At 42.6% G+C, this 13,747-nt stretch overlaps 1 protein-coding gene across 1 annotated transcript; it reads right to left on the bottom strand.

The window, feature by feature from the left end:
* Nucleotides 1–1,707: 1,707 nt before the first annotated feature.
* Nucleotides 1,708–13,302, bottom strand: BMP2 (bone morphogenetic protein 2). The gene is made up of 3 exons (XM_047069807.1): nucleotides 12,982–13,302; nucleotides 11,383–11,732; nucleotides 1,708–3,728 (listed from the first exon to the last, which is right to left on the bottom strand). Exons 2-3 carry the CDS (start codon nucleotides 11,723–11,725, stop codon nucleotides 2,884–2,886), a joined length of 1,188 nt encoding a protein of 395 aa, XP_046925763.1. The 5' UTR covers nucleotides 11,726–11,732; nucleotides 12,982–13,302; the 3' UTR covers nucleotides 1,708–2,883.
* Nucleotides 13,303–13,747: the final 445 nt, after the last annotated feature.

The following is a 13,747-nucleotide window of genomic DNA, read 5'->3' as shown; positions in this document are numbered from 1 at the left end:
ATTGGAGTACAAATTAAGAGAAGGTGGAAGCACAGATAAATTTGTAAACTTTCACCCTCCCCCACCCCAATTTTGAATGCAAACAATCAACAGAGCAATTGGGACCTGCCATACAGGTTGAAACCATGCCAAGGCGAGCACACAGCCCAGACAAGCACAAAAACAGATGACACAATTTAATCAATTTTGAAAGGCGATCCTCCAAAATTCAGAAACTGATACATTTTTTTAAAGCCAACTGTAAAAGGATTCAAGGATTCCTACAGAATAGTCACTGAGGATTCAAAAGATTCCATGTCATGGAGTTATGACACTTTTTCTCAGAATGAAAAATGTGAGCCAAAAGGTCTGTAAGAATGTAGAATGTATGTAAGAATATTCTGTTTCTCAAATGAACTGCCAAGGTCAGAGTCCTCAACTAAACTGAAGCTGAAAATACCATCATCTAGACATATGTAATATATATCACATATTTTCATATGTTTTTATACATATTACATATTACGTGTGTATATTTACGTTTGTGTATATTTTATATACATATAAAACATGCAAGAGAACACATTTGAATTGATACCATTGAAAACCATTTTAACAAAATCAGAACCAATGAAGCAGAAAAATCGAAAAGAATGGATTGAATTGCCAAATGGCTGGAAACTCTTGTACTATAATCTCACTCTCATCTAGAGTATTTGGAGATGAGAAAACATGGTTATTATTTCTTAAGATGTTAAGACAGTGCACGTTGTCCCTCCTATCCATGGCAAACAAGGGTGAAGGATGGCTGGAGGAGAGACCATCCTGCCCTCCAAACTTGGTTCTAAGACTAATGATTCTCACCTAAGACTAATGATTCTCACCCAAAAGCAACAGGGATAGGGCTAAAAAGGAATGGAAAGGTTTTTAAAAGTGGAAGGAGTAAAGGATAACTAGCATAAATAAAAACATAATCTACGTAATCTCAAGACAAGGGTTAAATCTATCACAATCAAAATGTCACTATACCCATTCCAAGTTAATTCCTGAGGAGAATCTGATTGTAACAGTCTGTTCCTTTATGAGCATGCGATTTTTTCAGCCAATTCCAAGAAGGCTAGGAAAGTTTAGAACCAGGCCTCACCAATCACAGCAGGATCAGAGGTGACACAGAGCCCTAGAAATTGACCTAAAATACTTCCAGTACGACAGTGGGGAGTTGTGGGTCCCCTGGCCATACAGACATACCCACCGAACCCTTCTTTGGGTCTGATTTCAACACAAGAGCACAGAAGCTCTGCCACTGTGAGAGTTCACTCTGAGCGGCCTAATTTGACTTCATTCTGCTTGGGCTTCCATCCAATTGGCAGATGTCCTTGCAGAAGCTGATCTCAGACACTTTCCCTTTCTAATTTTTTGGCACCGTTGCCTCTGTTGCATGGGATATCATCTCTGAAACTTTATCTTGGGTTCCCCAGGTTTTGCTTGTTTTGGAGCTTTGGTTTTTCTCTTAAATCTTTCTCTTAAATCATGAACCCCCAAAGACGTTCATGTGAAATACTAAATCATTGGTAATTCCTTTGAGGCAAATATGAATTATCAAGTGACTTGCTTGCAAATTTCCAACCATTCCTTCCCTTTTCCCCACCCCCCTCCAAAATAAGTAACTTCAGAAGCAAAAAAATGCAAACACAAGGTAATCATCATGAATGCTGTACAAATGCACCATTTTCTTACAGGTTGGACTTTATAAAATGAAATGCCAGAGCTCTGATATTTATTATCTAAAATAGGTTTAACATTTGGAGAAATGTGTTCAAACACATAACCTTGGAAAGAAAAGCAAGCTGATCGAACAGAGAATAGGCAGTGGGCAGAAAACACGATGGGCACAATTTTTCTGTGTGTTGGACAAATTTAGAAAACTGGGCCCTTCTGAGCATAAAGAGCTCCCAGATGAGGTAAAACTTAAATACAAATCAATTTCCAATTCTTCATGAGAGCTATTATATATCAATTTTAAATATACATGACCACAATATTAATAACAAAGAAATCTTATGTTTTATTTAATACTTTGGCCAGACCAGCCCCTTTGAAGGGGTCACTACTTTAGGAAAGAAGAATAACAAACCATCATTCACTTTCCTGCAGGTTCATCATTTTCCCAATTATTTCTATTGGTCCTGCTTTATTCTTTCTGCAAATTAAGGGGTAGGAAAGTGTTTCGATATTAGATCAGCAATGTCTGGTTCTTATCCAAATATTCCACCTAATAAGGACGTAAGTTCTCATGGATTGGACAACCACTCTGCAACATTCCTGAGAATTGAATAATATAATAATCTTGAAAGTCAGCAGAGTGGATTATCCACTTTTTTTTTTTTTTCTGGACTTGAACTTGTGACCTTAACAGTAGCACTGCAAAAAAGCAAATGTGCTAAGCACTTTGCCAGAGTAACCTTCCATGTAGACTTTTCATCTTAAATACACACAACTGGAAACAACTACAATTTTTGGAAAATTATGTACAAACCCAATACTTCTTTTGATTACATATAAATACAAATTAGCTATCTTTCCTAAAAAGTGGTTATAATAGTAAATAAATACAAAATAAATCTGACCATTATACTTCATGTGCTGGGGTTGAACCCATATAAAATGTACAACTAAATACATTTTAAAATCTTTAAGGAATAATTCTCTGATTAAAATATTTGTTTTCCCAACTTCTTTTCGTAGATATAAATATATTTTCAAAATAGCTGTTTTTTTTTTCTCCATTCCATTCCATAAATAAAGTCTTCATTGGGAAATATTAAAGTGTCAACTTGGTTTTTTTTTTTTTTTGCTTTTTTCTAAAATATATATATATATATTTATTTATTTTATTTTGCTGTGCTAACGACACCCACAACCCTCCACAACCATGTCCTGATAGTTCTTTAATACGACCTTTTCATTTTCATCAAGGTACAGCATGGAGATAGCACTGAGTTCCGTTGGTACACAGCATGCCTTAGGAATTTTGGAATTAACAGAGTTGACCAACGTCTGAACAATGGCGTGATTAGTGGAGTTCAGGTGATCTGCCAGGGGAAAAGGGCATTCCCCGTGGCAATAAAAGGCATGGTACCCTGGGGGAGCTACGATCCAGTCATTCCACCCCACGTCACTGAAGTCCACATACAAAGGGTGTCTCTTACAGCTGGACTTAAGGCGTTTGCGCTGTTTGTGTTTTGCTTGACGCTTTTCTCTTTTGTGGAGAGGGTGCCCTTTCCCGTCGTGGCCAAAAGTTACTAGCAGTGGCCTGATCTGTGACCAGCTGTGCTCATCTTGGTGCAAAGACCTGCTAATCCTGACGTGTCTCTTGGAGACACCTTGGTTCTCCTCCAAGTGGGTCACTTCCACCACAAATCCGTGGTTGGTGAGTCCCTGTGCGGTCCACCTCATCACAGCAGGGGTGACGTCAAAACTCTCCCACCTGCTTGTGTTCTGATTCACCAACCTGGTGTCCAAAAGTCTGGTCATAGGGAACTTCAAGTTGGCTGTTGCAGGTTTTATAATTTCATAAATATTAATTCGGTGATGGAAACTGCTATTGTTTTCCAAAGTTTCCTGCATCTGTTCCCGAAAAACCTGAAGTTCTGCTGAGGTGATAAACTCATCGGTGGGGATAGAAGTTAAATTAAAGAAGAATCTCCGGGTTGTTTTTCCACTCATTTCAGGCAGTTCTTCCACAGATTCTAATTTGATAGAGAAAGGTGGAAAAGGAGAAGAAAAAACTCATTCAGTAAAATAAGTAACAACAATCTGATGATATATGAGAATTTGTAAACCTCATTTCAGGGTTTGATTCAACCCATGTAAAAGTTTGCAACCAGAAAATAAAAATTCCCCTTTCAATAAAAAGGAATCCTCCTTTTTCTGTGTGTTTATGTCAACATGCACACCATGAAGCAAAACTTCACAATTCATTATTATGTTTTTAATCCAATACATGAATACTGCTTCCAGGTGGCTATAATAATGGGGAAAATGGCGAAGCATTTCTTTGGAATTCACAGACTTTAGGGCAAAAAAAAAAAAGTCAGCACTATAGTTAGTAGAGGTCTAATGAGTGAGGATTTGAGGAAATTATTGCATTTCTTAAAAAGAAAAAGGCTTTAATGTCAATCCCTTAAGCGGTATTCTAAATCATTACTCTGCAATTTAGATGATTTACAAATCTCGATATACAGATTTCAGTTTCCTAATTAAAGAGTCTGAAACTCAACATCAACGATGACATTTTGCAAAGCACACCCTACTATTTTACTCCAAGTCCAGAGACAAAGGCATTTACAGGGATCGACTTCTTTGGAAGCATAAGGGTGGTACTACGACACCCGTAGTAATTAAGGCCAGACAATTTCAAGAGAAGGAACTTCCCAACTGTTGTCTGTTCTCTCACCTCCTTATGACCTCAAAAGCCAAATCTCATTTTAGATACTTTTGGGGGGGAAAAAGGACTCTCTTCTGTTTTTAATTCCTTTGTCCTTATAAAAATAATAATAAGCCATATTAAAAACATACACCTACCAAATAGACACAAAACCAAAAAAATTATGAAAATTTACAAAAATACCATTATATTTGTGACATAAGGGATAATGTCATCCTATTACAGAATAAACATTCTATATCTACTATCATCATTTCAAAACAGCCATTGAAGTGGGCTGTGCATAAAATGTCTTTCTGATTTAAGATTCCTGAATTTAAATTTTAAGGAGTACTGTTTTCCAAGCAAACAATAAAATATACCATAGCACCTTGAATGTTTTTCTCTGCAAATCATCAAAGGTACACGTTATCATTAAATTGGCAGTAAATACCAATAGGATTTGAGCCATTTGGGTTTATTTTCTTCTAGCTTTACCACATCCTTGCCCTTTCATTATCTAAAAACCTAACCTGCTTCATTCAGGATCCAACCTAAGTGCTACCAAGATCTGTTTGGCTCTATCTTTCTCATAAGAGGAAATCATGGTTGTATTTCCCCTAAGTCAAATAGCTATAAGCTGAACACAGAGAATCTAGATGTGTTAGCAGAGCAGAATCACTTCAGATCACTCACTCAAAGGTTCTACTTGTGTAAACCTTCATCATCAAATCACCATTCATCAAGGCAAGGTAAGTGGAAGTGCCAAGTTCAAGAGGGACAGTTTACAAGAAATTACGGAGTAATGCTTTAACGTGATGCTTCTCAAATTTTAGTCTTCACACAAAACTCCTAAGACACCTTCAATCTCCAAATGCAGATTCTGATTCAGTGGGCCTGGGTGGAACCTGCGATTCAGCATTTCTAGCAAGCTCCCAAGTGAGGTGATGCTGGGAGCTCATGGACTACCCCTAGGGGGTCAAGATTTTAAAGGATGCTTTTCACATTCAAGTGTAAATTCCAGGAGCATATTTTAAAGTGACTTTTGGTCAAATAATACAAAAATGAGAAGAAACACTAGTGTTGGCCAAGGAGTAAGAGGTGGGCCCATGGAACAGAAAGATCTTCCAAAGCTCATCTATTTGGGATGTGGAGGCTATCAGGACAAGAAGTAAACCCTCCATGGTCCCCTCGTGGCTGCCAGTCTACACCTGTCAGGAACACCTTTGGGGAGCCATCCACACTCTAAACCTCACTCTAAGCTAATGGTACTTCGGACCAGGCACTATTTTCAACAACCAATCAGATCAGGGCTCTCCTTAGTGGCTTCAACAAGTATCAAGGATTGTGTTTAGCTTCTTTCCTTCTTTCCTTTCCTCTAATTCAGGAGCCCTCCAATGTTTCCACTGAAGGCGTTCTTTCAGCAGAGAAGCCAACAGATACCAAAGAAAAAAGGAGTGACATAAAACTCAGCAATGTCCCCCAGATTTAATGACATAAGGCCACATCTGGTTTGAGCTACTGTCTTCTCTGATAACCAGCACACCTAAGAATGCTCTCTTTTCTTTTAAAGAGGAGGAAGGAAAGGCAAATTATTCAGGGCATTTGCTGAACAGCTGTCATAAGAAGGTGTCCAGAGAAATACCAAACAAAAACTCTGAATCCAAATCCATAAATGAAAAAGAAAGAAGTAATGAACATACACAGACACATGGACACACACACACACACACACACACACACACGCACGCACACGCACACACAGCCAGTGGATGATAATGAAGGGGCAATCACCAAGACCAGCATGAAAGACAGGTAAAATGAGTAAAGATGGGTATAGAAGAGGAATAAAACAGAATAACCCTCCCGAAGATATATGTAAGACTGAATCATATAAAATTGCCACCGTTTGACCAGATTTGATTTGACAGGGAAAAAAAAAAAAGCTAGCAATTTAACATACTTCAAAATCTCACTGGAAGTTATGTGGCAAAAAAGGATATCATTTAGCAACCTTACCAAAGGGAAGAACAGCACTATTAAACAACAGTACTGTGAAGTAATGTGAAGACCTTTCCCTGACTTGCCAAGCTTCATCAAGAACCCCTATTTGTCCTTAATACAAAGGATGCTGTGGTGATGCCCCTGTAGATTCAGGCTACAGAGGCAAGTCAGAAGGTCACAGAAAACCCCAAACCCAGGAAAAAAAAACTATTCAAGTTTGGGGCACCTACCACCATGTCCTTTGATCTGCAAGGAATGAATTAATTCTTGAGAGTAGAAAAATCAAAACCTATTTCAAATAAAGTAAAGTAAAAGGAAAAAAAGCTGAAAATCATCATACCAAGCCTAGAGATTCTGAAAATATATTTACCGATATAGGTGATGTATGCTTTTTGGAGGCTTATATAGTTGTTAATTCTCTTGTTGAATAAGCTGAATTTGTCAAGGGCTTTGGTTATTTCGGCCTATTTTAGACATTTATTTATTTATTTATTTATTTATTTATTTCTATTTATTTTTAATTTAATTTTTTTTATTTACATCCAAATTAGTTAGCATATAGTGCAACAAATGATTTCAGGAGTAGATTCCTTAATGCCCCTTACCCATTTAGCACATCCCCCCTCCCACACCCCCTCCAGTAACCCTCTGTTTGTTCTCCATACTTATAAGTCTCTTATGCTTTGTCCCCCTCCCTGTTTTTATATTATTTTTGTTTCCCTTCCCTTATGTTCATCTGTTTCATTTCTTAAAGTCCTCATATGGGTGAAGTTTAGACCTGAACTTCTAAACCTCTAAGTTCTTATCTAAACAGATGGAGCTATGGCTGCAAAAATGTGGGGCTGGTAAAGAAAAATAAGGCACCAGTGACATTTGACCTCTCCTCTAAAAGTGAAGTTCTAACTTAATCATATACACTGTCAATTATTCATCTACATCAAAATAACAAAAGATGAGGCTGAATTCTCTTAGCCACACTGGGTTCCCTCTGGCTTCCTCTTCCCTAGACAAGGGGGAATATAGGACATAAGAGAAATAAATCATCATGATAATGTAATTAGTGTGCTTAATGCTTCTTTGTGCCATATCTGACACTAAGATCTTTGACATGAATTATCTCATAACGGATCAATTAGAGAGGAACTCTTATCTCCATTTTGGAAATGAAATAGTTGGACCTCACAGAGGTTGTGTGACTTTCCTAAGGTCACAGAGCTAGTAAATGAAGAGCAGGGTTATGAGCTTGAGTCTACTGTAGTTTCCAAGTTTCTGGCCACTAGATGACACTACCTAACATGAGGGAAGAGTCAAAAACTCAAGCAAAAGTCAAAGCCATCAGGGGAAACTTTAAATTTAATACAATAATAACCATAGGGTGAGTTCTTTCCCCACCAAAGGGGATAGAAATATACTACCACCCAAGTATGGTGGAAAGAAGAAAGAACTAAAGATCAGGAAAGTAAAGTGGCACAGACTACTCAGTCATGCAGATTTTATTTGGAACCACTGATATTTTGCAGCTGCCTTTTTGTCCTAAAGAATGGGGACTTTAGCAAAAAAGTGAGTTATCATTAAGTTTTGAGAAGTCTGCAACATTCTTTGGACCAAAAATGACTATTAACCTGGGAATGCTGTAGCTAATCAGTATGGTTGGAAATCACTGCCCTTCAGTGAAAGTAGCTAAGAATAAGAAACACTACTTTCTAGAATATAAAATAAGGGCAAGAAAATTGATACATCAAGGAGAAAATAATGTAAGATAAAAAGGTTAAAAGGAAACAGTCTTAAAAAAAAAGATAACAAAAGAAATGGCAAATATAGGGAAAGTATGGTCATCCTCACTGACCCTGATCTGGCTTTTGCCCACCCTTAACTCCAACGCCCTTGGAATGATCATGTGCCCTCTTACTGTCCTCTGACTACTTGGTGAAATACACAAAGGCAAGTCTAAGAAAAAGACAAAGTAGCTCAATGAGAAGGGATCAAGGAAGAATACACAGGAGCCACTAAAAGAGGACAGAAAATATTAGCGTAAGAACAATTATTGGGCACCAAATCCTCAATCTCCATGAGGATTTCTAAAGAGAATGCCTGTTCTACTCGATGGGGCCTTTCTTAACAAGACTAAATACCTGGGGATCCTAGGAAAGCACATCAGGTAAGCATTGGTTTGTGGGCTGTACGTGCCAAATCCTGTGCTTACACTGGGCATTTATGATACAAGTTCTCTCTCACAGGGTAATGGTTGGATATTTTCAAGATAATTACATTTGTGGGAAAAGGGCTAATCTCTATTTGAAGCCTTTAGTCATAATTCCATTGTTTCATGCAAAAAGAAGTCTGTGTCCTTCAGGGTCTAGAGAGCAAGCACATGGTCCTTCTGTATTCCCTCCTGACAGGAAAGCATAGAGACTTTTTGCAGGGCCAATGAAAGCAACCAATTTCAATGTGTTTCTAACTACAGCAAGCACAGAACACTCTTTCCAGTTGGAGAAGTGATTTTTCTATCCTCAGTGGCAGTAGTGCAAGGTCTATGTGGCCAAAGCACTTTTTAATGACTGAAAAAGAGAAAATTATTGCAGCACTTGGGCTCTCCTGAGTGAAAAGTATTGTACAGAGGACTAGGCCAAGTTTAATAGGAGAAATGACAACAGGTAATTTTTGTCTCAGATCGCCTACCATGTGGTCCCATTATCTTCATACAGTGGTTGAGATGTAAAAACCATGATATCTCTTGTGTTGTAAGTTCACCAAATCATGCAGATCTCACCCACAAATGAAACCAACAGGTAATTCCTGGAATCCTCCCCTACCAAACAAATGCCCATTAAGGCAGCATGAGCCAAGTTCTGCTCTGAAGCCAGCTGCCTTAATTGCATGGTTTATTAGAAGATTTTTGGTGCCACGCACGGCACAAGGATATTTATAAAAACCAAATTCTGGGTAACAACAAAATGAAATGGCTTCAAAAAGTGCATTATGTGGTCTAATAGTGATATACTAGTCATAACAAGAAAAGAAATGGATTTGATGAAATTTGAGGCAAAAATTACACGGCTTTTCTGTATCATCTAACTGCACTAAGATCTGACATTACTATAAATTGACTTTAAGCAGGTTGGTAACTTCTGTATTATTTTGCACATAACATTTATGCTTTTAAAGATACAAATTCTGACTTATAAACTCAAGCATGCTATTTAAGCTAAAATAACACTCAAATAATTTGTAGCCTGTTTAGTTTTGATGAAGCCACTTCTAGAGGAAGAAGGAGAAAGGCACAGACTTCACTGATGGAATCCTGCAACTCAATGTTTTAGGTGTCAAAAGACTTAAATGTTCTTCCTTTTAAGTTAGAAGAGGCACACAATACCTTCCTGGCCTTAAAAATAAAGTTAAGAATGATTCCAGGCTAAATGTCCAGGAGAGGTGGCTGAAATAGCTATTCTTGTTACTTTTCTATGCAGAAAAACAGTTCTAAGCAGCATCAGCTGGGAATGACGAGCTGCATCTATAATCATCCCAAGGTTATGTTGACAGAATGTACAGGAATGAAAACATTTCTACATATGACAACAGACAACTTCCGCTTCAGTGAATGACTCCTGAGGGAGTAGAAGGCTATCTTCTGTCTTTTCCCATTGGATTGCTACTGCAAAAAGCACCTCACTTGGAAACGTGTTGAAAAATGAACTGATTATCAATTCAGTGTCCCCTTCAGAACATACAGCTGCTTTGATGAAGTACGTTTTGTTATGCAACTTGCCTTTGGGACTTCTTCCCAATGCCAAGTGCTGTTCTCACAAGTGTAGTCGCCCTTCACACTGGCAGAAAAGGCCTGGCTGTAACATTTCTTATTTGTTTACAACAGATCACAGATTTCCACTTGAAATTTACCACCTCAACAGGGCTAGGCAAGAAAAAGGGAGCTTTACTCCCAAGTCTCCAGTAACCTACAAGTGGCTGCTGTCTGATACACAGCTTTGGACCATTCTCTAGTATTTGACAAAACCTGTTCTCGATTTGGAATGTATTAAGCCGAAGTGGCATTTAAAAGTGTAGAAAAAGAACTAAAGTGAAACATATTTTTACTAATTGTTCTAACTTGGGTACAACAGATGTCAATAGCTGCTCTAAGACATTTCAAATCCACTAAACGTTTTTCTGATGAAACAAGCAGAAATATCCTACCTTAGGAAAACCACATCCAGTACCATAAAAGAAAAAAAAAATCCACATTTCAATGCACATGGAAAAAAAAAAAAAACAGGCAGCTGCTGCAAAACTTTTATCTGAAGGCTTGCCTTGTCTCTACTAGGGAGTTCATCTCAGATTTAAGCACAAAACAAGAAAGTCATTGTGGAAACAATAAGATTGATTGTGGGATTGATCTCCCACGGGGATTAGATAGGGATTCGAAATCTTCCAAAGCAGGCCCAGATCAACTGTAAATTAGAAAGACTTTGGGGCCCGGGCTTTGATTTTTCAATAGTATCTCTGAAAATTCTGCCCTTGGCTGTGTCTGGCCTAAAACCCTGGCTTAAGCAGGGGAAGCAGATTTACAGGGCAAGGGCTTCCAAACAGACTTAAAGAGATCCCAACCTGCCCCCCCTTCTTTCCATTCTCCCCCTATGAAATTCTTGCACGTTTGGCAGACTAGGGGCATGCCTTTTGCCCTCATCTTCCCCATCACTTGATTTCTCTCCAGTTCCTGGAGGAGGAGTCGCTTTTCTGGCTGCAAGCCAGGAAAAGGGTGCGGATTTACCAAAGGGGAATCCCTGGCTCCCGAACCACACAGGCAGTGCGTTAAAGCCAGGTTCCGAAAGGTTCTTACAAAGTCAAGAATGGAAACGTCTGCGGAGTCCTGGCCAAGCTGCCTTTCCAGGGATGCCAACGCTCAACCCACGGTGGGGAGCGTTGGGAGGTGACTCTCCGCCCGCATCTCCGCCCCCACTCTCAACTCCACACCTCACCTTCGTGGTGGAAACTGCGCACGGTGTTGGCGAGGCTGGCTGCCCTCTCCAGCCGGTGGTCGGGGGCGGGGGCGCCCGGCTGGCCCGAGTGCCGGCGATACAGGTCCAGCATGTAGGGGGGCACCACGGCGTCCCTGCTGGGGGTGGGTCTCCGCTTCAGGCCGAACATGCTGAGCAGCCGCAACTCAAACTCGCTCAGGACTTCGTCCGAGGGCTGGGACGAGGAGCGGCCAGTTGATGCCGCGAACTTCCTCCGGCCCAGCTCGGGAATGAGGCCGGCCGCGCCGCCCAGGAGGACCTGGGGAAGCAGCAACGCTAGAAGACAGCGGGTCCCGGCCACCATGGTCGACCTGCGGACAGGGCCGACGTGAGTCACCGAGTTCCCCGCCCAACCCTCACCCCTTCCGCTCCCGCGTCCCCAGCTCCCGCTCGGTCTGTTGCCTCCTCCTCCAGGGTGCCCACTTGGTTTGCAACACTCGTGCGGATACTTCAAAGGGGCTGAAGCTTGAACTTTTGGGAGAATAAAAAGCCCCGAGTTCCTGAGCCCGAAGGCTTTTCCTCTTCCATCCCACTCTCACCCATCTGACACGATTTGCACACACACATACCTACATAACACACACACATACACACACACCAGAATCAATGACTGTCACCTCTTTTCTGTGACACTGGCGCTGACAGCCAGTGCAGGGAACCTGGGGAAACCACCGCTTGGTCTGACACCTCTCCGTTCCCTAAACAAACCCAAACACATTGCCCAGCTCGAATATAAACACGCACTAATGGTGCATGTGACTTCCTTAGAGGCACTGTATAGAACTTCCTGATACACGCGCGCGCGCGCACACACACACACACACGCGCACACACACACACACACACACACACACACAGAGTCTATAACTTCCAGACCCAGATAACTCAAGGCCACAACTTCCCAAGCCACTTGCAACTTGTGCCCCCCCACCCCTGCCTCTAACCTCCGAGGTGTCAGGACAGGCCACTGCAACCCCTTCGCCCTCCCCCCTCCCCCATGCAGTCAAGATACACATGTATATTCCTGGAGTTACGTAAATAATTAATATCTATTAATTCACGTATCAGTAGAAGGTGACATTGAAGTACTATCCCCCTCGCATTCTTGGAAACAAACAGAGAGAACCCCAACTTCTAGTATTCTCCTAAATGGGACTTGACTGAGTAGAAAGCCGGTCTTCCTGAGAAACTTGAAGAAGGGAGAAAAGACGGCCATGGTAGGGCGTAAAGGTTGGCAACTAACGGGTGAAACCCAGGGGCCACCTTCTCGAAGGGATTTCTTTGATTTTTTTTTAAGTCATCTAAGTGTTAACAGCCCTAATAAAATACTGAAAAGAGGGAAGGGAGGAGGGGCGGAAGAGTGCGAGCCAGGAGGGCCAGGCTGACGGTCGCCTGGGGCGGTAGGATGTGGGCATTCCCGCAGGGGCTCGGCAGCACGTGGACCTGGAGGGGGTCTGTTTACGTTCGGCCAGGCCCGGCCCCCGGACGGGCTCGGCTGCAGGGGCCGCCCGGGCCCCGCGCCCAACCCCCCAGTCCCAGCCCGGGGCCCACGTCCTCTACCTTTAGGAGACCGCAGACTGTCTAAGAAGCACGCGGGGACACGTCCATTGAAAGAGCCTCCACATGGAAAAAGCTCTGGTCGAAGGACCTGGCGCAGGGACTGGGTTCCCTTCCTTTGCCACCTCCTCCTCCCGGGTGCCGGCGGGGCAGTCCTTCTCCTCGCGCAGGGAACGGCGTCTCGGGGTCGGGCCCGGCGGCGGAGTGGAGGTGCGCGGGGTTCAGAGACGGCGAGGCTGGGTCCGCTGGGGCAAAGGCACCAAAGCGAAGTGGGGAGCGCAAGCTATTCTCCCTGCAAGTTCAAGAAGTCTCCAGCCAAGTGCTGACACACAACAACAGCGAGCAGGGGGAGGAGTGCGGGGAAGGGAAGGGAAGGGAGAGAGGAAAAGCTGGTGCTGTCGTTGTCCTTAGGAACCAGCGCCCGCGGGACGCGTGGCCCCGCGCGGGGCCGGCTGCGGCACTCGGGGGGCGAGGGTCGGGCGCTCCGCGCTAGCTCCGCCGCGGCCCATGGCTCGGGGCAGCCATCCTGGGAGACGCCAGGTCCGGGCAAGGGCGCAGCGGCGATCTCGGTGCCGGGCGAGTTGCCCCCCCGCATCACTCTGCCTTACTCCAGCGCACCCCCATTAGCGCTAGCCAGCTGAAACCCCCGCGGCTCCGGCGCTCCGGCGTCCTCGGGCGCATTCTCCGGCGAGTGGAGCCGAGTCCCGGGCCGCCAAGGCGGGTGGCCGCGCTTTCCCCTAGCTCTCCTAGCCCCCGGGCCAAGCTGCGG

Source organism: Lynx rufus, unplaced genomic scaffold (assembly GCF_022079265.1).
Source record: "Lynx rufus isolate CCGP_SWC_20201006 ecotype Redwood Valley unplaced genomic scaffold, mLynRuf1.p SCAF_8, whole genome shotgun sequence".
Classification (NCBI taxonomy): Eukaryota; Metazoa; Chordata; class Mammalia; order Carnivora; family Felidae; genus Lynx; species Lynx rufus.
This window is presented reverse-complemented; position numbering and strand designations above follow the sequence as displayed.

Excerpts from the sequence above, each read along its gene's own strand:
- BMP2 (XM_047069807.1), bottom strand. The coding sequence starts at position 11,725 with ATGGTGGCCGGGACCCGCTGTCTTCTAGCGTTGCTGCTTCCCCAGGTC. Across the intron at positions 3,729-11,382 it reads GCGCAGTTTCCACCACGAAG|AATCTGTGGAAGAACTGCCT; the intron begins GTGAGGTGTGGA and ends CTATCAAATTAG.